The 21,453-nt window shown below is 53.7% G+C and overlaps 2 protein-coding genes across 39 annotated transcripts; one reads left to right on the top strand and one right to left on the bottom strand.

The window, feature by feature from the left end:
* The first annotated feature begins 918 nt into the window (after positions 1–918).
* ZNF692 (zinc finger protein 692) lies at positions 919–8,189 on the top strand. Of its 16 annotated transcripts, none has more exons than XM_039885506.1 (12): positions 950–1,081; positions 1,657–1,842; positions 2,100–2,131; positions 2,377–2,640; positions 3,027–3,165; positions 3,261–3,386; positions 3,632–3,805; positions 3,893–3,970; positions 4,073–4,151; positions 5,193–5,307; positions 7,586–7,685; positions 7,778–8,189. In XM_039885506.1, exons 2-12 carry the CDS (start codon positions 1,667–1,669, stop codon positions 8,070–8,072), a joined length of 1,578 nt encoding a protein of 525 aa, XP_039741440.1. In that variant the 5' UTR covers positions 950–1,081; positions 1,657–1,666; the 3' UTR covers positions 8,073–8,189. The 16 variants fall into 16 exon arrangements, 11 of the variants coding, with proteins under 11 accessions (XP_039741441.1, XP_039741440.1, XP_039741434.1 ...); XM_039885500.1 differs by having other exon boundaries at positions 1,043–1,164; XM_039885507.1 differs by lacking the exon at positions 1,657–1,842 and having other exon boundaries at positions 919–1,081.
* Positions 8,190–8,619: 430 nt separating this feature from the next.
* On the bottom strand, positions 8,620–21,449 carry ZNF672 (zinc finger protein 672). 23 transcript variants are annotated; one of them, XM_039885511.1, is made up of 6 exons: positions 21,307–21,449; positions 17,080–20,986; positions 15,614–15,740; positions 15,196–15,298; positions 12,928–13,047; positions 8,620–12,351 (listed from the first exon to the last, which is right to left on the bottom strand). In XM_039885511.1, the coding sequence occupies exon 6, from the start codon at positions 10,866–10,868 to the stop codon at positions 9,486–9,488; it is 1,383 nt and encodes a 460-aa protein (XP_039741445.1). In that variant the 5' UTR covers positions 10,869–12,351; positions 12,928–13,047; positions 15,196–15,298; positions 15,614–15,740; positions 17,080–20,986; positions 21,307–21,449; the 3' UTR covers positions 8,620–9,485. The 23 variants fall into 23 exon arrangements, with proteins under 23 accessions (XP_039741445.1, XP_039741448.1, XP_039741451.1 ...); XM_039885514.1 differs by lacking the exon at positions 15,196–15,298; XM_039885517.1 differs by lacking the exon at positions 15,196–15,298 and having other exon boundaries at positions 12,987–13,047.
* Between the last annotated feature and the right edge of the window lie 4 nt (positions 21,450–21,453).

Genomic DNA, 21,453 nt, shown 5'->3' with positions numbered 1-21,453 from the left:
TTAAAGGCTCAGAATGCCAACAGGCCTTTCACTCTACAAATTCATAACCTTTCAGATTACATACCCTTCCCCTTTCTCACTGTATGTCCATATCAAAGGAAATGAAAACTACAGAATGATATATAAACTGAATTCCCTGAACACTCAGGGTCTCTCTCAGTGCCTTTACTCTGTCTCTCGCACTGTCCCTCATGGAGTATTACTCTTTTTCTAATAAACGTTCCTTTTGACTCTAACTTTGGAGTGTGTGTTGAATTCTTTCTCCTCTCTCCACCAAAGGACCCTCTTCTTCTCTCAGTGCAGGGCTTGGTCTTCCCACCAACTTGGGAAAATTTGCCCTGTCCTGCATCAAGTGGGGAGGAAGAAACCCAGGAAAGTGTGAAGTCACAGTGTAGGGCTGGTGTTGTGGAGGTCAGCTGTTGCTCTAAGAGTGGAGAGGCAGAGAGCTGACCACATCTGGAAACCACTATTGGCCTTGAGAAGCATCATTCCAGTGGTTTGGTGGTGAGGAAAGCTGCATCAGTCTATCAACAAGAGAATGGAACGTGAAGAAGGGTCCATGGCAAATATAGGCAACTTTTCTGAGGCCCCTTGACGCGAACAGCTATAGCCTCAGGGGCCTTGGAGTACAGAGAAGGCTCTAGTTCTCTTTTCCGGCAGCTGATTCTGCAGCATGTGTTTGCTTGTTGGTGGCCATTGGGGAGGAGGTGTTCAAGGTGAAGAACGAAGTCGGAAGAGCTACAAAGGGGACGTCCCTAGGCAGGTTGGAGGAGTGGGCAGACGCACAGGAGGGGCTCCCGGCTCCATTCTCTAAGCTTTTGGGCACCAAGCGCGGGCTGAGCCACAGAAACGACCAGGCCCTAAACCCTACCATCTCCTAACTCCTGCCCTAGCGGCCACGGTCGCCCACTTGGGCTGGACCAGGGCTCCCGGCAGGCGCTGCGCGGGGCAGCAGTGCGCAGGCGCGCACCTCGGGCTTCGCCTCTCCCTGCCCGGGTCCTGGCCCAGTTCCGGGCGGGAGCCACCTACGCGTAGGGGGACGGGTTGCGCTTAAAAGAGAAACGGCGGCGGCGCGAGCGAGGTGGGCCCCGGTAGTCCTGTCGCTGTCCTGGCCCGCGCCAGGCGGCAGCGCAGGCGCAGTGGGGTGAGGGCGGTGGGGCGCAGGTAAGGCCGGGTGGGGCGGGCGCTCCGGAGCTTGGGGGCGCCCTTGCAGCGGGAGGGTCCGCGCTCTGAGCGCATCCAGGCAGGGAGGCCTCAGGTGGGCGGGGTGCCCTGAAGACCCCCGCCCGGCCCTGCCCACGGCGACCTGGCGGTTCAGAGCGTCCGCGGCGCGCACAACGCGTCCTTAGCTGGAGTTGTTCCGTCCCCGCTGCCGACCCCCGGGAAGTTCCCTTGGAAGTCTCAAGCCCTGACCCTCCGCTTCTGCTTCTACTTGATGGGCCGGTCCGGCCGCCGCTCTGACTGTAGCCCTGTGTCCAACCTCCCACCCACAGCGCTGGTTCACGCGGCCTGTACCAGCGGCAGGGGTGGCATGGGCGCGGTGGCAGCGAATGCTATGGCAACGGTTTGGTGCTGCCCCCATTCCACCGTGAGACGGCGGAGGCCGGCGGGCGGGTGGCGGGTTAGGCCGGCCCACGCGCGTCCTCCGTCCTGCAGGCCCCGGGCCATGGCTGCCTCTCCGGCTGACGCGTCCCGCAGGAGGCGGGAGAACCGGCGGCAGCTGGACGCGCGCCGCAGCAAGTGTCGCATCCGCCTGGGCGGCCACATGGAGCAGTGGTGCCTCCTCAAGGAACGGCTGGGCTTCTCCCTGCACTCGCAGCTGGCGAAGTTCCTGTTGGACCGGTTAGGGCCGGGCAGGGATCTGGGAGAGGGCACCCAGCGCAGCACCTAGGACCTCCCTTGCCCCCCACCAAGTGCTGGCCCAGTGCTTCTTCCTGTTGGCCCATTTCTCACTTCGGCAGTATGACCTATGCCCCTCTCCTCGGGGTCTCCAACGATAGGGGACACTTAGGGCTCGCCCCTTAGTTGTGTGAGTGCCCAGAGCTGAGGGCACTTGTCTGATTGGGTCCCGGCCTGACCTGCCTCTTGTCCCCTGGCAGGTACACGTCTTCAGGCTGTGTGCTGTGTGCAGGTAGGTAGGGAATAGCTGGGGATAGGGGCTGAGGAAGGAGGGGCAACAGGGAGTGGTGTGCCGGGATTGGATCTGAGGGAACCCTGAGTGATTGAGAAGAGATGGGGAGCCCAAGGCAGTTTGGTGGGGCAGGGAGGAAAAGGGAGCCGTGTCTGGCGGCGGGGGCAGCGCTGTCTGGGAGAGGTTCTCCAGGGTGAGGGTCAGAGGCATCCTAGCTGCCCTGACTGTCACCTTCACCCCTCCAGGTCCCAAGCCTTTGCCCCCCAAGGGTCTGCAGCATCTTGTTGTCCTGTCTCATGCCCACAGCCGGGAGTGCAGTCTGGTGCCTGGGCTGCGTGGGCCTGGGGGCCGAGATGGGGGGCTTGTGTGGGAGTGCTCCGCAGGCCACACCTTCTCCTGGGGCCCTTCTTCAGGCCCTACACCTCCAGAGGAGGCCAAGATGGCCCCTCTTCCAAGTACCTCTGAGCAAAGCTGGTGCCAGCAGGCCAGGGGTGGGCAGGAGCCTGCAGGTATGTAAGGAAAGGGGGTTGTGGGGAAGAGGGTTCCAGCTCAGAACCGCCATCTCTAAAAGTGTTCTTTTCTCAGTGGGAAAACTATGCTGGCAAAGAAATAAATCCTCAAGTATATTTTTAGGTATAAAAAACAAAGTCCTTAATAGGATTATGGTATGTTACCATTGATGGGGAAAAGTAAGTATGAACGAATGAAATATCTCTGGGAAGGCAAGTAGGAACCCAGGTGCCTGTGGGGCAAACTGAGCTAGGCAGCTGGAGACAGTATTTGAAAAGGAGCCTTAACAGTGTACCTTCCTGTATTGGTATTTTTTTGAACTATGTGAATCTCTAAAATACCCCTCCCATAGCAGAAGCCTCTGCCCCTTTCCACTCCTTCCTAGAGGCCTCCCAGAATTCATACCACAGACTCCACCTGTCCTCATCCCTCCAGCCCAGAGTTTCTGCCCCTTTGACCCCACCTGTGCTAATAGGTTTGGAATGTGAGCATGAGGCGAGGACTCGGGAGGCCAGGTCGCCCAGGTGAGGTTGGGGTTGGGATGGAGGGACAGGACATATGGGATGGACAGTGAGGGCAAGGGAGCAGGACCTCAGGCTTACCTCCCTTGGACCTGCAGCGGGGTGAGACCCCCACCGGAGTCCTTCCTGCCCCTAAGAGAAGAGGAGGGAGAGGAAGAAGATGGGAATGAAGAGGAAGTGCTCAGCGATGTCAGTCCATGGACCTACAGCTCTTCCCCAGATGGGCAAGTTGTGGGTGAGGGAGGACAAGGAGGGTGCTGGACAGAGCAGCTAAAAGGGTATCTACAAAGGGTTGGTGGTGGGGAGGGCAGAAAGGCCCTGGGCGGAGAAATGAAGTTAGGCTCTAGGGTAGAATAAGGCTGAACACAGGTGTGAGTGGGCCCTGGGCAGGGTTCTGAGGTTGGGATCTGCTATTAGGGGTAAGGTGGGGTGGGGCTGGGTGACAATGCCTTCTTTATTCTGCTTTCAGTAGTGAGCCAGATGTCCCCAGACCACCCCCTTCCCCTGTCACCCACACACTTAAGGAGGGAGAGACACCCCCAGCCCCTGCAGCTGTCCCCACATCTCTGCCTGTGGAAGGTGGGGCACAGCTGGTGATCAATGGGATCCCTCCAGCGTCCCAGCAAACTGAGGCCTTGGCCAGGTAACCTGATGGCCTAGATGGAGGGCAGGGGTTTCGCGGGACATGGCCCTCTGTCGAGGCCTTCTACTCCCTCTCTACTACTCACAGCCCTGGGAGTCAGGCCCCGTCTGCTGTACCTTTGGCCCTGGAGGAGGACAGTGAGCACATTGGCCCCAAGAGAATTAGGTAGGCCTTGGGGAGGGACTGGGGGCGGGGCTGAGAGGAGGGAGGCAGGATGGCAGAGGAGAACCAGGGGGTCCTCCTCCGACTGCCTGTTCTGCCCCACAGGAGAGCCGCCAGACGGGAGCTGCTGCCCTGCGACTTCCCCGGCTGTGGCAGGATCTTCTCCAACCGCCAGTACTTGAATGTGAGGGTGCTCACAGCCCAGACTCTGGGCCCCTGGCAGCGGAGAGGCTGCAGGAGCCAGGAAGAGGAGGGCAGGAGGGGGCATAGAACTTACCTGCGAGTATAATAATCACTAAGCAGGTGACATAGATGCCCCTCCCCACCCGTGGTATATGGGGACCTGACCGGAGCCCTTGGTCTCTCTGGGTAATAGTGATAGCTCTCAGCACTTTCCTGGGGGGATGCGCTGATCCTGTCCTGCTTTGCAGATGGGGAAGCCGAGGTACGTGAGGTTGCCACTGCCCAGGGCTCCTGGGCTCTAGCCTCACTGCAGGACGGGTTGGAGGCACAGAGCGGGCAAAGCCCAGGCCCACACTCAGCCAGGGCCCTCACAGGGCAGGTCTGGAGGCCGAGGAGGGCCGGCACTGGGCTGGTGAGGCAGATGGGGTTGGGGGGAAGTAGAGGGGCCTTAGGTGTCAGGGAGCTCTAAGCTGGGGAGGAGCACCCTTTGCAGGCCAGTCCCAAGTACCTGAGCCTATTCAAGATGAGGTGAAGCAGCCCACAGTGGTTTGTGCAGGGGAATCCTGTACGATTCAATGAGGCAAGATAAGAAAAATGGAGGTCCCAGTAGTGCCTGGGGACTTGAGGCTCTGGCCTGAGTGCCTGCGTTCCCCATGCAGATATAGCAGAAAGACACATGACACAGCCCTTGAGCTGGTGCTAGAACACAGGCCTTCGGGTGATGCTGTGCTTGGACAGTCAGGCCCACCACATGTTCCTGTCCCTGTCACTCAGCACACCCATGCTTAGGGAGCCGCAAGTGTCACCAGAACTGCACTTTGTTCAAGGGACTGGACGTTGCAAGGGGAGGTTGTGGCAAGGAGGTGAGATCATGGAAGTCGAGGGCAGAGTTTGGGGTCAGGATGGAATGGGATCGGGATGCTTGTGTGTAGGTGATGTGAGTTGGTGGTGACAGGGAGAAATGATGGGGTTGGGATGGGGCAGAGGAGCCTGTCGACCGGGTCGCTCCAGCAGTCTCCCTGACACCACCCACTTTCCCTAGCACCATAAAAAGTACCAGCACATCCACCAAAAGTCCTTCTCCTGCCCAGAGCCAGCCTGTGGAAAGTCCTTCAACTTTAAGAAACACCTGAAGGAACATGTGAAGCTGCACAGTGGTCAGTGGGAGGAAGTGCCTCCTCACCTACCCCCGTGGATCCCTTGACCTACCCTGTGGGTCCCTTCACCTCCCCCCATGGTCCCTTTGCCTGTGGGTCCTTTCACCTCTCTCCATGGGGCCCATCACCCATCTGCAGGTCCCCTCACATCCTCTGTGGTGACTATCATGCATACACTCATTCTGTGTCCCGTGTGCTGAGCATCTACCTGCTTAAGACTTGTAGGTGCCGAGACACCGCAGTGAACAAAGCAGGCAGGCTTCAACTCGTAAGATGTCCACTCTAGGGATATAGAGCTCCAAAGAGATGTGACAGCAGGGCAGGGAGGAGGTGCTCGGTGGGAAGGGAAGGTGCTCTGAGCAGAGACCACAGTGAAGGGGATGGAGACTTGCCCACTTCTGCAGGCAACGTGTAGGAGGGAAGACTGGACAGGCAGTTGCCCCCATGAGGATGCTTGGCTCTGGCTTTCTGAGATGGGTCCCCTCTCAGGCCCTTGAGCAGTGGAAGGACACAGCTTTTAGCAGGAGTGCTGTGGTTGTCCTGGGGAGAGCAGGGTGCTGCAGGAATATGTACTGTGCAGTGATGGAGGCCTGGCACTCTGGTGTGAAGTTGCTAGAGGCTGACTTGAGTATGACGGTGGAGCCAAAAGGGTTACTGTGGGAAGGACAGATTGGCCACAGGTGGGATGGGCAGAGAGGACTTGGTGACCTGGAGGAGTCCGGCCTGAGCACCTGGGCAGAAGGTGATGTGACTTCCAGAAATGAGGGAGAAGCAGGCTTCAGGAAATGGACCTTTTGTTTGAGGCATGCTAATTAGGCATCCCAGAAGATGTGGACCTGGAGATGCTGGGCAAAAAGATGTGTTTTTCATAAGCACATGGCTGGTATTTGAGCTGTGAGTGACACGTCTGCACGTGGAGGGTGTAAGCCCAGGTGGAGAAGAAGTGTGAGCGGTAGGTGGGGAGGTCAGCTGCCAGGGCAGTGGGGCAGGTGAAGAGACTGGTGTTTGAGGGGCAAGGTGGGCAGAGTGCTGGGGGTGGGGGTTAGTGTTGCTGTGTCTGTGACGCAGGGCTGAGTAAGAGAGTGAGGACAGGTCACCAGATGTGGTGGGAGGCCATCCTTGACCAGGCAGTATGACACGGGATATGACAGCCAGGATGCAGTGGTCCCAAGGCAGAAGGAACTAAGGAAGTGGAGACTGCGAGTATGGACAACGCTTTGGAATTTGGCTATGAAAACAAGGAGAGAACTGGGGTCTTAGCTGGAGAGCTGTGAACCTGGGGCACAGAGATAGGACTCATCCCCCAGAGAGAAAGGGCCTGCTGACACCCGGGTGAGGAGGGGTGCAAAGGGCACCAGGGGACAGGGAGTAGTGACAGGCATGTTTTGGTTGGTGCACTGGGACAGGGAGTAGCGACAGGCATGTTTTGGTTGGTGCACTGGGTAGGGGAGGGTGTGGGTACTCACTGCTGAAATGGAGCTGGTGGAGAGGACGTGGCGTGGACATGGCCTGGACTCTACAGTGTGAAAGTGAGCTTACTGGGGAAGTGCAGGGGCCTAGGGGGCCCTTGAGGCCTGTGATGGGGATTCAAGGGGAAGCTGGGGCTTCTGCCCCCAGCACACCGCAGGTCCAAGGCAGGCCAAGGGCTGCGTTTATCCTGAGTTGGTTTTAAGCCAGTGGGTATATCTGAGGGGACAGGGACAGATGAATTAGTGTTGAGTAGAGAAGGCTACATACACTCTGAGAAGTTAATGGAGCTGAGCACTGGGCATGGAGGGGCAGAATGAGGGAAAATGGCGCTGGACTGGTAGCCTGGAGTCAGGGGACTGTCATAGTGGGACAAAATAGATGACTAGCCAGTTTCCTGGATGAAACTGGGACACTTGAAATTGTGATTTGGGGCTGGTATGGTGGGAGTGGTGGTTGAGAAGGGTGGAGAACCAGGTCATTGAAGGTCGAGGAACAGAGATGGATGCTGACCATGTAGGAAACAAACCGACAGGACATGCATGTATGTGTGTGTGTGTGTGGTGGTGGTGGGTGTCTAATGGCCGATGTACAGAGCGGCAGTGGCACAGGTCTGAAGGACACTGAGAAGCTTGGAGATGGGCAGGGAGGGTAGGTTCAGGGAAGAGGGGAGGGCTTGCTGCTGACAGCCACAGGGCACTGTTGGGGGCGGGGAGGATGGAGTAGTCAGGCTGTGGGGACAGTACTCCCCTGGGCAGCTGGTGGTATGCGGGCCCGGAACCAGAGCTGGAGTGTTCTCCCCGCCTTGCAGACACCCGGGACTACATCTGTGAGTTCTGCGCACGGTCCTTCCGCACCAGCAGCAACCTGGTCATCCACCGTCGCATCCACACGGGAGAGAAACCCCTGCAGTGAGTGTGAGAGGCTGTTGGGGGAAGGGGCTGGCAGGATACCTGGGTGGCTGGACAAAGCCCCTTCCCTCCCTCCACCGTCCCTGGCTCAGGTGCGAGATCTGCGGGTTCACCTGCCGTCAGAAGGCCTCCCTGAATTGGCACCGGCGCAAGCACGCAGAGACGGTGGCCACCCTGCGCTTCCCCTGTGAGGTCTGTGGCAAGCGCTTTGAGAAGCCAGACAGCGTCACGGCTCACTGTAGCAAAAGCCACCCAGCCCTGTTCCTGGCCCCACCAGGGTCCCCCGGCCCACTGGAGCCCCATCACAGCACTTCTGCCCCCGCACCTCTGGGGCATGGTGATGGGTGCAGGCCCTCCAGGGTCCTCAGCAATGACCCCAGGGACTGAGAAGGAGCAGGGCCAGAGCCTGGTCCCTGGAAACTTGGGTGACAGACTGCAGGTTGGGGACGGAACTGGACTCCTGGGGGCTGAAGGACAAAATAAACCCAGAGTTTTACATGGACACACTTGGGCGTAGTGAGTGTTTCTGCATCTGAAGTGCAGGACCTGATTTCTCTGCTAGGTATGCAATATAGCTTGGGGCCCTGACCCCCATACCTCAAGGACCCAGCTTGCTTTCCCAGTTGGGCACCTGCAGCCCTCTCCTGTGGAGTGTCACATCCACTGTGACAGTAGGGAGAGTGCCGGGTCATTCTGGAGGGATGAACTGGAGCAGGACTACAGGTATGTGACTCTGGGCCATGTTTGTCCTCTCCAGTAACCAAGAGAAGCAAACAAACTGTACAGGCCTCAAGGAGTCTTGCCTCCAGTACAAAATGAAGGGAGACCGTCCTGCAGCATCACCAGGCTGCCTCGGGAGGGGCAAGACCTTGGGGCATCCAGGGGCCAGGCTCCTGGATCATTCCTGAAGTCTGCAAACACCAGCCTCAGGTTGTACAGAAGAGGCTCTTGGCACCTGGAGCCCACACACACACTTTTATTTCACTGGCGATAAGAAAAAACTGGCAATTCCAGGGAATTTTCCACCCTGTCCTGTTGCTCCAGTCTGGACTTGGAGGTAACATTCTGATGCTCCACTTGGCAGTACTCAGCTTTGTAGACCCAGGTGGTCTTGGCTCAGGTCCTAGGACTAATGTCCCCCAACAGGCCGAGAACACTGTCTTGAGAGGCACCTTGACCAGACACCATCAGGCCTGGCCCCTGGGACAGGTGAGTGGCCACACTGAGGGCTCTCAGCCACTTTTACGTGGGTGGGTCATTTGTTGGAGGCAGCAGGCTAGGTGCTTCATATAGATGTCCTCCAGTGAAGCAAGCCCCCCACCAAATCTGCCTGCAAATTTCCCATCTCAGAAGCCAAGGGAGCAGAGACTAACAACCACATGGAACCAAGAGGCGGGAAAGGCAGGTAGGATGTGTTGGTGGCCACGACCCATGATTATTACCTGAAGAGGCAGGACATCAAAGTATCAGGAAGGAGAGAGGTAGTGGGGACTCAGGATGAAAAAAGAGAGGGACAGAAGAGACAACCCATGTGGGAAGACAGGAAGGAAGCACCTGAGAGCACCCCAAACGCAGGCTCTCTCCGGGTTTGGGGCTTGTCCTGACTCAGGAACCTACCCCAAGGAAAGGACTGACAACAGGAAAAGGGCTGACAAGGGAAGCAGATGTAGGAACACAGGAGGTCAGGTGAAAGCCTACCACCTGAGGTGGGAAAGGGCGAGAGCCACAGGTCTTTCCAGATGCCCATGTGCGACTTGGGCCCCGCTGTCCCAGGCTTGCCTAGCACACTCCAGGGAAGCCTCAGCAAGGCTCCCTCAACTGGGACACAAGAAGTCCCCGATTGTCCTGTCCTGCTTGCCCAACAAAGATGAGGGCAGCGGCTGTGGTGGCCTGGGTGGCAGCGGCGGCCGCGCGAGCACGCGTGTGGGCCCGCTGGTGCTGCGACAGCGAGCGGCTATGGCTGAAGCACTTGCCACACTCAGCACATTGTGCCGGCCGCTCGCCCTGGTGTGTCTTGCGGTGCAGTGCCAGCTTGGAGCCCACGCTGAAGGCCTTGCCACACTCGGGGCACTTGTGGGGCTTGTGGCCGGCGTGATTGCGCCGGTGCACGTTGAGGTTGGACACGCATGTAAAGCGCTTGCCGCACAACTCGCAGCGGTAGGGCTTCTCGCCTGTGTGCGTGCGCCGGTGCTTGGTGAGGTCCGAGCGGTCACTGAAGCGGCGGCCACATTCGGGACACGGGAAGGGCCTCTCGCCCGTGTGGATGCGCTCGTGCACCACCAGGTCAGAGCGCTGCCCAAAGCCCTTGCCACAGGTGACGCAGGTGTGCGGCCGCGCCCCCTGGTGGCTGCGCCGATGGCGCAGCAGTGTAGAACTCTCACTGAAGCGGCGCCCGCAGTCACCGCACACGTAGGGCCTCTCGCCCGTGTGCGTACGCTGGTGGCGCACCAGCGTGGCACTCTCCAAGAAGCCTTTGCCACACTCGGGGCACTTGAAGGGCTTCTCGCCGGAGTGTGTCTGCAGGTGTCGCGTTAGCGTGGAGCTCTTGCTAAAACTCTTGCCGCATACACAGCACGGGTGCCTGTCTGGAGCCCGTGCCTTCCAGGGACTGGCCTGGCCTGGGCTTTGCCCCGCGTGCATGCGCGCATGGCTCCGCAGCCCTGCGCTGCTGCGGAAGGCCTGCGGGCACTGTGTGCAGCGGTGCAGTAGGGCAGCTGGTGTGGCCGGGGTGCCCCTCTGGTGCGCCCGCTGTAGGTGGAAACGCAGCGCGCTCTGGCGGAAGATACGAGCGCACAGCGGGCAGCGGCAGGGCCGCTCCGGTGGGTGCGAGTGGCGCCGGTGCAGCAGCAGAGCTGGGTAGTGTGGGAGGCGGCGGCCGCAGACACGGCAAAGGCAGGAGCGGCGGCGCCATCGGTGCATGCCTTGGTGCATATCGAGGCGGCCGCTATGGCGGAAGCTCTGGCCACACTCGCTGCAGATGTAGAGCGTTTGGCCTGCATGAGCGCGTCGGTGCGCGCGCAGCTCAACGGTTCCAGTGCAGCGCTCTCCGCAGTCCAGGCAGAAGCGGCGATCGCCGCCATGAGCGTGCTCGTGTCTTAGCAGTACCGAACTGTACCGGAAGCTCTTGCCGCATTCACTGCACGCGTAAGGCCTGCCCGCCGCCGCTTCTGATGCAGCGTGCATGCTGAGAGCGGCCGGAGGGCGGGAAGTGTAGCACTCACGCTTCGGGATGCACCTCCTGGAGCTGCGCGGTTATTTTCAGTTTTCTTACAGCCTGGAAAGGCGGTTTGCTGATTTCAGGGTTCTTTCTCTCCTGGGCAGGTGCTGTGGCTGGTCAGCCCTGCACCGTGAGCCCTGCAGAGACAAGGTCACTGTGAACTCCACCGACAAGTGCAATGGCTACAGCTTGGTCAACCCAGGGGTGAACGCTGAATTCCGATTCCATTCTCCAAGGGGAGGAAAAGCCACAGGAGTCTTTGTGCCACCAGGAAGGGCAGTAGGGACTCAGAGGAGAACTTTCCTGCAGCACATTGCGGTTTTGGGGAGTGCCTTGCCTGTTCTCTGGCCTTAGATCAGGGGTCTTGGCCTGGAGATGCACTTGAAAACGACCAGGGCAATGAGAAGGCTCCTGGGCTTGGACCACACTAGCGCCTGCCTCTGAAGCCCAGGTTTCCTGAGGCCTGGACTGGAAGCATAAACACATTGAGCAGTGGCGGCCTGAGCTAAGGCTCAGGAGGGGCTGTGGCCTTGGGCAAGGGAATACCTTCCCTTCTAAGAGACCCCAAAGCACTGCTCCTTGGCTGTGGAAATGCCTGCTAAATCATCACTGCACACCAGTGTGCAGCCCCCATGTTCCCCTGGCCTAGCCCAGGGAAAGCAACTGATGACCCAGGAAAGGGGTGGAAAGGGAGCATGGAAAATTCACAAACAGTATTATTAAAAGTTGATGGCATTATCCAAGAAGTGCTTTTCACATTTTCAGAGAAGGCCAAGGAGAAGGAAGGGGCATCCTTTCTAATTCTCAGGGGTTCCAAGTTGCTTGCAGGCATTCTGCAGCCTTTCTTTACTGCCCCAGCTCCAGGGATCTGAGAACCTAGAGTAGCAGAGAAGTCCCTTTACAGGGACAGAATCTATTCTGCTGTCCTTTATCTCCAGTGGTGTCCCTGAATACTTCTTACAAGTTGGTCCAGGCAGCTGCCCGGGAGCAGGGTTGGCCTTTGTGCACAGAGCCTCCTATGCCTGTGAACCAGAGCACAAACAGGCTGCACTCAGCACTGACTGCTTCCCAGCTGGATCTGTCCTCAGCTCAGTTCAGTGGGACACTGGAGGTTAGGTAAAGTCACTATCAGTTACAGGCTGTGTCACCCAACATATCAGGGAGAGGAAGCAAACAAAATGGTCAGCAGTCATTTTCTTATTAGCAGATGGAAATATATATACCCAGAGCTCTGGTTGAAACACCACAGACAGGGTCTTCATCTTTTGGACACAAATGGGGTCAACTGACAAAAACCTAGGAAGCCACAAACCTGCAGGATGGACTCTGGGGCTTCTGCTCCCCTGCATCCTGGGCAGGAGTGGCCGATGCTGGAATTTCTCTTGCTGCCTCTGGAGCAGGACGTGTTATGCCTTGTAGGAATGAAGTAAGAGAGATAGGTGGACTGAACTGAGCAGAGAGGAGAGAAGCAGGGAGAGAAAAAGGGGAAATGTTTCATGGAGGAGGGTATTTTTTTAATGGACATTTTCAAATATAAAAAACTAAAAAAACAGTATTACCAATTATTCACTTGCTAATCTGCTTCATCTATGACACTCCTCCTACCCCCAAAGACCTTTTTTGGGGGTCTGGAGTATTTTAAATCTCAGACATCTTTTTCAAAGAGGATGGATGGGCAAACTTTACAGGGAGTCCCTCACTTCTTCCAGAGGGAAACTTCAGCCTAGACATTGGGCTGCTAATTCTAGCTGGTCGTCAATTCAAAGGAATCTACAATCATGTAAATAAAACCTTCTGTGAATACTCTGTGCTTGATCCCAAATGCCAAAGAGAGCAATGCTCATGTCCTGGTGACTGTTCTGCCTCAGCTGGGGGTCTCCAGGAACCGTGGCACCTCCCAGGCCAAGTTTCTGGGAATCCGCCCTGTGCCAGGTCACCACCTCCCAGGGCACATGCCCAAGGTAGGTAAGACAGCCATGTAAACACAAACGGCATATACATAAAGCTACCACTTCCTCCCATTACCAGTATGAGTAAGACACCCTGGTCTTGGGACAGGTCTGGTGCTTGAGTGCAGGCTGTACCTTCAGGTGTGTCCCTTCTGCCCCTCACCCCATGCTGGAGCTTGTCCCAGAAGAAGGAAATCTGAAAGAAAAAGTAAAATATTACTGTGCCAAAAAAAAAAAAAAAAAAAAAGATTTCTGACCACCACTTTCCTGACAGAGTTTTGAAGTTGTTGTACCACCACACTTCTTTAACTTTGGAAAAAAATAAGGACAAGGTGAGCTTGGAAAGAGGGAATAGGATAACTATGTATGAATTGGTGACAAGTTCTAATTGTTCGATAAAGTATTTTAATATTTTTCAAGCATTTAATACTTAGAAATATTTATAAACACTATATATATATAACTAATAAAAAATTACTAAGGAGTAAGATAAACTTGGAGAAAGGTAATATTCACAGTAGGTTAAAGATAAATTCTGAGTTTCATATATCACTTCATTTTTGTTTCTTAATAGATATGCAGGTATCTCATACTATATCTAATTGATGTAGGAAATAGTCAGGATTCAGCACCTTTACCAACAATCTCTTCTGAGGCAGTTCAGTTTTTCTGAGTCAGTATGAGGCTTTTTTCCTGGTTATCTGTTTTGCCAGGGACCAGCCTTTCTGGGATGGGATGGAGAGAAAAGTGATCACCTTGTAGTTTCTCCATCCTGAAGCAAGACTTGGGGGAAATGGGTCTGGGCTGCAGGAGCGCGGTTGAGGGCTGTCTCAGCTGTACAGCCCATAATGGCAGCCACGAGCTACATGTAACTACTGAGCACTGGAAAGGTCCAAATTGAGATGTGCTGCAAGGGTCAAGTACACTACTGATTTTGAAGATTTAATATGGGAAAAAAATGCAAAATATCTCATTAACATTTAATATTGAATAAACGTTGAAATATTTGGGATATATTGGGTTAAATGAAATACTGCAATTCATTTCACCTGTTTTTTAGGAAAAGCAAAGATTACAAATGTGGCTCACATTTTATTTCTATTGGATGGTAAGCACTTACCCAAGGCTTACCCACATGGCCTTTCCAAGTCCTGGGACAATGTACAAAGGGAGGATAGCCCAGTCCACAGCCCCCAAGGCTTGGCCTGGGAGGGGCTCACTGACCACACTGACCCTCAGGGCCTCAGAAGCCAGAGCAGAGGCCACTGTCCCACCTCCCAGTACTCAGGGCCCTGGTGCCCTTCCAAGGGGTTCCCCTACACTTCTGGAAAGTAGGCATGTACACTGCCGACCAGGAGACCAGCTGTGACTCATATAGTACCTCTTACTGCTGCTCTCCCAGCTGTTACCAGCATCAACATATAATGCCTCTGACAAGGAGAAAATTCTGACAGGTTCTAAATTACAGAGGCTGGGGAATGAGAGAACAACAGAACTGCAAGTCTACTAACAGATGCTGACCAGCTAACCAAAATCGATCACATTCCTGTTTGCCTGCTGGAACTTTGAATTAATTCCAGGGGGCTATTTCCACAGATTTTCTTAGCCAGGCCCTGTCTAACCCCAGGAGCCCCCTCGTTTACATGAGGGCTTCCAGACTGCTGCCCCAGCTTGCCCACAGCAGTGGACATTTCTTTATGTGGACTCTGCTAGCCCAGAGCTGGCCCCGCTCCACCTTCCCCCACCCTCTGCCCATGGCTCATGAAAATTCTTTCAGAATGTCTCCTTCCTACTACTTGATGCATAAAAACTTGCAAAACTCTGGGACGTCGGACAAGCTGTCTTTTCTACCTAGCCACGCTGCTGGGGGGATAGATTCCAGGCTCCAAATTGGTCTTTTATCTGGCATTTTTGGCTCAATGAAACCTTGACTGACAAAAAGACTTCGGTTGTGGAAGTTAAACATTTTTGATACAACTCTCATGTGTTTGTGTATATGTCCCCATTTTACCCTTCCAACAGTCCTTTGAGATGGGTACTACTGGTTACCCCCTTGTGACCCTAGGTTCCTCCTGCAGCAGCTTGCCCAGAGTCACCCAGCATGAGCATGGCAGGTGGGTGACTCTGCCTGGGACAGGAAGGGGACAGCAGGCCTGGTGGCCTATCTTTAGCTCTCCCAACAGCTGCAACCATTCTGGGCCTCAGCTAGCAGGCAGCAGCTTGGTGGAGAGCCCCAGGCGGCCCCAGGGACCACCACATGTGGACTGGGCTGAGCATTGATTCCTTGTGGCCCTGGGGGAAAGGATACTGAGGGTGTGAACAGAAGTGGGTCAGGGTGCGGTACCTCAATAGGAGAGATGATTCTTCTGCTGGTCTCTCTCCGTCTCCTTAATCCCCACCACTGCCCCATCCCTGAAGACATTGTTGTGTCCAGGACTGAGACATACCTGGAGGATGATGAAATCTATATGCATATAAAAGTAAATTATCCCTTTCTCACTCTTGGGTAGGGAAGGAATCTAGAGAGTAGAAAAGTCTACCTGGCCCTCTGAAGTTTGCTTTGGGGCCCTTTCTCTTGCAGTTCCTTCCACCTAGAAAGGCCACACCCCACCCCTATTCAGGGTCTGGTCCAATAACCCCTCCTTAGAGAAACCCCGCTGAGCACCTTCACACCACCATCCCTGTACTTGGCTTTAGTCTGAAGAATCAGTGAAAACAACAGGAAACAGTGATTCCTATCCACTCTGCAAAAGTGTCAGCACCTTTTCTAGGTGAGGGTGCAGTGTGAAGTCCAGAGCTGGCTTCCTTCTTCCACTAACAGAATTAAGGTCCAGGGCTTCACAAGAAGGTTCCCTTCCAGCTTCAAATAAGGTCTGATGTTTTAAGGAGCTGGTGGAAATAAGAATGACAGCTCCCTCGCACCCATGTGCCCAAGCCTGATTCTGATCTAAATACATTCTTTGGGAAGTTTTCCCTTCACCAAGATTCTCCTATGAAATCTGGCAAGTGTGGAGGAAGTATGCATGCTGGCTGGGAGAGAACATTCAAAGTAGGATAGCTTATTTTCTGCGTTCCTTTGACACTTGGGCTAAACTGCATTCCAGAGGGGCCAAAGCACCCAGCACACCCTCCCTGGGCCTGGCAAGAAGCTCGGCACACCTAAGGCACTCAGTGCTTTCTAAAACCGCGGTATTAACCTGCAATACAGTCTCAAACATTGTTCCTGCAGTCGCCCTCTCCTCCACAGCCCCATCCCCTGTGTACACTGCAAAACTCTCCTTTGGTTTACTGGGTCGCAACTGCAGCCTATGTAGGGGAACTAGAAAGGCCAGCGTCCCGATTCTGATTCTTTTATGACCAGCTGTGCGACCTTGGACAGCCTGCCTGTTAAAACTCAGTAAAGGAAGCTACCATGTTTCATATGAAAATAGGGAGGTCGAAATATGTGCAAGTCTGAGAATACGGTTGCCGAGGTTTTAGGATTTACTCTCTTCAGGAAACTACTCAGAGAAGGGACCCGGAATAAGGCCTCTGACTTCCACTCCTACCTCCTCAGCATCCTGAACATTCTGCAAGATCTTTGAAGTCCTTCCCCTGATCACGCTCCACTCCGGGAGCTTCGAGAGTAGGTGACTCATTTTCAGACTTGGCGTCTGGTACTCAACGGGAGCCCAGCACAACTATTCGCGGAATGAGGAAGGCCGCACCCTAGTAGGTAGCCTTCCCTGACCCTCCCGCAGCGCAGCCAATTCCAGGCGTCGTAGCTAAGTTAAGTCACAATTTGCTGGGCAGATTTTCCTTTGGTGGCACATTTCCCACCCTCCGGCCTGCTCCCAGCCCTCGGCGCCAGCCCACAGGAAAGGCAAGACGCAGTATCAAGAACGTTTGTGGGCAGTAGGGGCGTTTAACGTCGCGGAGCCCAGTGGCTGCTGCTGCCCTTTTAATGCGGTTCGGCTTAGTGATGCCTGCGTCGAGGGGCTCTCAGCCCTGAAGGTCACAGGACCGGCGAGAACGCGCGGAGGGTCAGGCCTGGGAGGAGCAGGCCGCGCGGCGGCGGCGGGCGTACGCCGTCCAATGGCTGATCCCGTCACCCTTCCGCGTCACTCGTTGCCGGGGCGGTGCTCAAGATGGTGGCAGAAGCTAGACGCTCCGAGTGGACAAGCCGGGCGACAGTTGCGGACCGCTGCCCTGCGCCAACCCTTCCCTCCCGGCCCCTTGGTCCCCTCACCGGTTGCCAACTGGCTCTTCAGACACCGCGCGGCTCCTACTCAGCCGGCTCGCCGACCCCTGCCTCCTGGACTGCGGGACTGGGGCCGGGAAGGGAAAGAAGGGGCTGGCCGAGGGCGCGGACGCCGAGTCGGGGGAGCAGGGAGGTGCCTGCGGGTTGGGGGTCAAGCTTCAGCCTCGCTGTCCGGGGTTGATCACTGGTAGGCCTCACAAGGGTAGCGTCACTGGTTGCTGGGAGGACTAGGAGGCGTGAACGCTTCAGACCGTGCAGCCCGGCAGGCTCCGCAGAAATCACAACGAGGGGCGGGCTCACAGGGCGTAAGGAGGATCTGGCCCTATTTCCTTTTCGTATCAAGGCCCCGCCTTCCTCCCCGGCTTAACCAATTCCTGCTCCTTCTCTGTCCGCCTCTGCACCCATGCGCACTGCTGCAGCACCACTATCTGAGTCTGGGATGCACCACCTGGTGTACCGTGACGCGCGCGCCCACGGGACTACCGACGGGTGGCCTTGCAGGTGCTTCCACCCACCCGAAGCGTCCTGATAGTGACTTTTTACAGTGAGGCCAGACTGGATACTTGTTATCTCACGTAATCCTCGCCACAGCTCTGCCAAGGTGGCTTCTACAAGTTAATGACTAAATACCATGCTTTCATTCTTAAAGCGTTCGTTTCAGTCCCACATACAATGAAAACGGTAGCTTCTGGTGCTTCGCCAATGATTCCAAAGATGTCAACTGACACTGTCTGCCAACAGGGAAAGAAACCAGTACAGAAAAGTGAAATCTTAACAATCTGGAGTCATGTGAACAGGAAAGAATGCATAAAGTTAGTGAAATCCTGAATTGTAGATTTTACTTTTTTTAAGCAATGAGGATTTTTATTAATTTCGAATTGAAAACATATTGTAAAACCAGATCAAAATGGACTCTAGGAAATGAAAGGGAAAAACAAACTTACAAATTGCATCTATAACACAGTAATTTTAACGACGTGACACAGGAATTAAGGGTCTTTTACATTAATTTAAACAGAAAATAGAAAATGATTGGAGGTTGTGCTTTTTGGGGGGAGGGAGGTGCTTCTTACAATGTACTGCCAACTTCAAGGTCCCGGATGCTGATTCTGAGGCTGCTACTTATTTTTACACTTAGGCAGGTATATGAATTGTGAAGAGCTGTAGTAAACTAGATATAGGTAAACTAGATACACTCGGTATAGCACAAAAAGCATATCTGTTGAGAAGATATTTAAATTAGCTTTCTTTAAAATACAAACTTTTTCCTAGTCTTTAATGATGTCCTAGTCCTTAATAAAATTTCTTAGTCCTTAGTGATAACTTAAAATTGTTAGATAAAAATTATGTTCAAAATCCAAATCTAGGAATCACAGGTTCACAAGACATAGAAAATGAGCTTAAAACTATGAAGCAGAACCTTCAGGGAAAATCAGTTTCAAAGGAAAATACAAGGTAAGTATAAAATCAGTTTTTATGATTGAAACACCTTTAAGGCTAAGCACAGTAGTATAAACAATGCTAGCATCACATGCAAACTTGTAGCATCCTTAGAAAATATTTTGATTTGGGTTATTTTCACAGATTGGGGCATTTAAAACTTAAGTAGATACATTTAAACTTAACATAATGAATTAAAAGACTTTAAATAATCTTACTTTTCCTTATAAAGCTTAATTGAGGCAGTATATTATTGTGCCTTAGGGCCTGGATTGAGTTTGAAAACTGGTACCATTACTCAGCAGTATGACCTTGGGCCAATTATTAACTTCTAGTCCTCCATTAGAAGTGGAGTTATAATATACCTCAGTTGTGCTGAGAATCGAATGAATAGACATAAACCACTCAGAACAGTGCTTGGTACAGGTAAACACTGCATTGTGTTAGCTGTTTTTATCATTAAATGAGATGAGCAACTTGGAAAAATATTTTACTTCTGAAAAACCCAGATTTAACAAGGGTAGAAGTAATTCAGGGACTTTAATAGTGGAGGTGACACAAATGACAATGGAGACCGAAAGACATCTGTTTTGTATTGAAGACACGGAAGTTCAAAATGTGCCAGGAAGAGATTACAGGAAAGGCATACTCCGGAACTGTGCTGTCCAATAATGGAATCATCAGCCACATGTGGCTATTTATATTAGAATTAACGAAATTAAAATGCAGTTCCTTAATAACAGTAGCTCCATTTTACTCAGTGGCTCACGAGGCCAGTGGTGACCATCTGCAGAACTAATATAGAACATCTCTATCACTGCAGAAAGGTCCACTGCAGAGTGCTGCTCTAGAAAATTGTTAATTTGTCACCTCCATCCACATTGGCCTCAATGAAAGGAGCCAGTGCGCAGCCCCCAACCTCCTCCTACCTGCTGAGGCTTGCGTTACAATCTGTACAGGAGGCTGTACTTGATGTAGTTGGGTGAGGACCAATCCTGGGAGAGGCCAGTGGACACATAAGGCATGACTGTGGCAGGCTGGACATTACATGTGTGCAGGACATTTCCCACTAAATGCAGCAAAGCTCTGTGACAACTAAAAGCTCTTGATTGTGAAGCACTGGAGGAAAAGGGAAAGGAGCTGTGGGAACAGGTCCAAGGGTGACAACACTGACGTGGTGCCAAATAGGGACAGCGGGGAGGATTCAGGCCAGAGTAGACAGAAGGTGGGTAATATGGTCATTACAGTGAAACTCCCATTTCACAAAATCAAAGTGACTGCTGGAGACTAAACAAATAGTTTGATTTCTATATGTAACTAAAGTAGGGAGGAAGCAAGGGAATTAAAATGTTAATGAAGCCACATTCTGAGACTGCAGTGTGCTGATCAGCTCTGCAGCCAGGCTAGGAGGACACCTGCAGAACAAAGGAAGATTTCTGCTGGATAACTAACTACCCATTCTCCACACCTGTGAAGGGGAAACAGGAACCAAGAATCATTTCCTATGGTTAAAACCTTGGGGAACCTAAGGATTAAAGGCTGGGAACCGCCAGCAGGCCCTTTACTCTACATATTTTTACCTTTTTAAGCTACATACTCATCCCCTTCCTATGGGTTATGTCCATGTCAAAGGAACTGGGTTAAGTCTTTTTAAACAATAACTCACAATAACTAAAGAATTATATAGAAACGGAATTCCCTAAACACTCAGGGTCCCTCTCACTCTCTGCCTCTGAGAGAAGACCACACTCTGTCGAGTATTACCCTTTTTCTAACAAACTTTCCTTTTGACTCTAACTTTGGCATGTGTGAATTCTTTCTTCAGTCTCCGCCAAAAGACCCTCTTCTTCTCTTCTACAGGGCTTGGTCTCCCTGTCACTTGGGAAAATATGCCCTGTCCTGCATCATAACTTTTACTGTTTCTGCATGTCAACTTGACAATAAGGACCATGACAGAAGGCTGAGGCGTTACTGTCCACCAGACCGGTCCACTTAAGACACTCAGCGTCCTGCCCACTTGCTGCAGTAATAAATGTCACTGCTGGAATTTTCAACATAAAACTCCTAATTTTGTGGAAAAAACTCTGGAATTACTCTTACAGGCGTGTTCGGCTCTATTTCTTACACCTTTTTTGCTGTGGTGAGTTAGTGGGAGGGAACGAGAGAAGAGGCCCAAAGGGAAGGCAGTTCAGCCCATTTGCGCTGCACATGTCAGGGCAAACCCTGAGCCCGCTCCGAGATCCGGCTTTCTGCAGAAACACAGCGCCCATCCTGGCGATGCAGGCAGTTGCTCCCAGGTTGCTCCGCTCACATCCTCACACTGGTGAGTACCAAACCCCGCCTCCCCGCAGGGTCCTGACCGCTGAGGCGCCGAGTTCGCGTTGACAAAATTCCTGGTGAGACGTTCCAAAGGACAGGTCCTGGCTCTGGGTGCGGCCATGCGCTGGCCAGAGGCCTGGAAGACAGAGATTTACCGTCAGATTTACTGTCGGTTACACACCGTCACTAAAGGGTACCACGGAGTTCACAGCAGTGGGGTCAGTCACATCTGGAAACCACCGCCGTCTGAACGGCGGCGTCCCCTGGTACCCGGACTCAAGCTGCCCGACCGCCTAGGTCGCCATCCCACCACCGCGCCGTCGCTGCGGCGGATTTCCTAGGCGAGGCCAGAAGTGGGTGTCGTGAAGCAGGAGCCGCAAAACCATGAAGCAAGATGGCAGCGCTCTCTCTAGAGGCGGTGTCCAGTCTTCGTTCTGTATCTAGCATTTTACTCACCAGGCACTCTTGACTTCCATATCCCGCCCTAGTTTTTCTCAGCGCAGCTCGCTCATGTTTCCGTCTCATCCAGCTGTGGCGGGGGAAAGACTGGAGGTGACGCCAGACGCACCCGAGCGCGTGGGGTATCACTTTGTACCGAAACGC

Source organism: Pteropus medius, unplaced genomic scaffold, assembly GCF_902729225.1.
Source record: "Pteropus medius unplaced genomic scaffold, Ma_sr-lr_union100, whole genome shotgun sequence".
In the NCBI taxonomy this organism is placed as follows: Eukaryota; Metazoa; Chordata; class Mammalia; order Chiroptera; family Pteropodidae; genus Pteropus; species Pteropus medius.
The sequence above is the reverse complement of the archived record's forward strand: the minus strand, read 5'-3'. Positions and strand labels throughout refer to the sequence as shown.

Coding starts and splice junctions, on each gene's coding strand:
- ZNF692 (XM_039885497.1), top strand. CDS start 1,436: ATGGGCCGGTCCGGCCGCCGCTCTGACTGTAGCCCTGTGTCCAACCTC. Junction 3,166..3,260: donor CGGGAGGCCAGGTCGCCCAG/GTGAGGTTGGGG, acceptor TTGGACCTGCAG/CGGGGTGAGACCCCCACCGG. Junction 4,152..5,192: donor CCAACCGCCAGTACTTGAAT/GTGAGGGTGCTC, acceptor CACTTTCCCTAG/CACCATAAAAAGTACCAGCA.
- ZNF672 (XM_039885511.1), bottom strand. CDS start 10,868: ATGCACGCTGCATCAGAAGCGGCGGCGGGCAGGCCTTACGCGTGCAGT.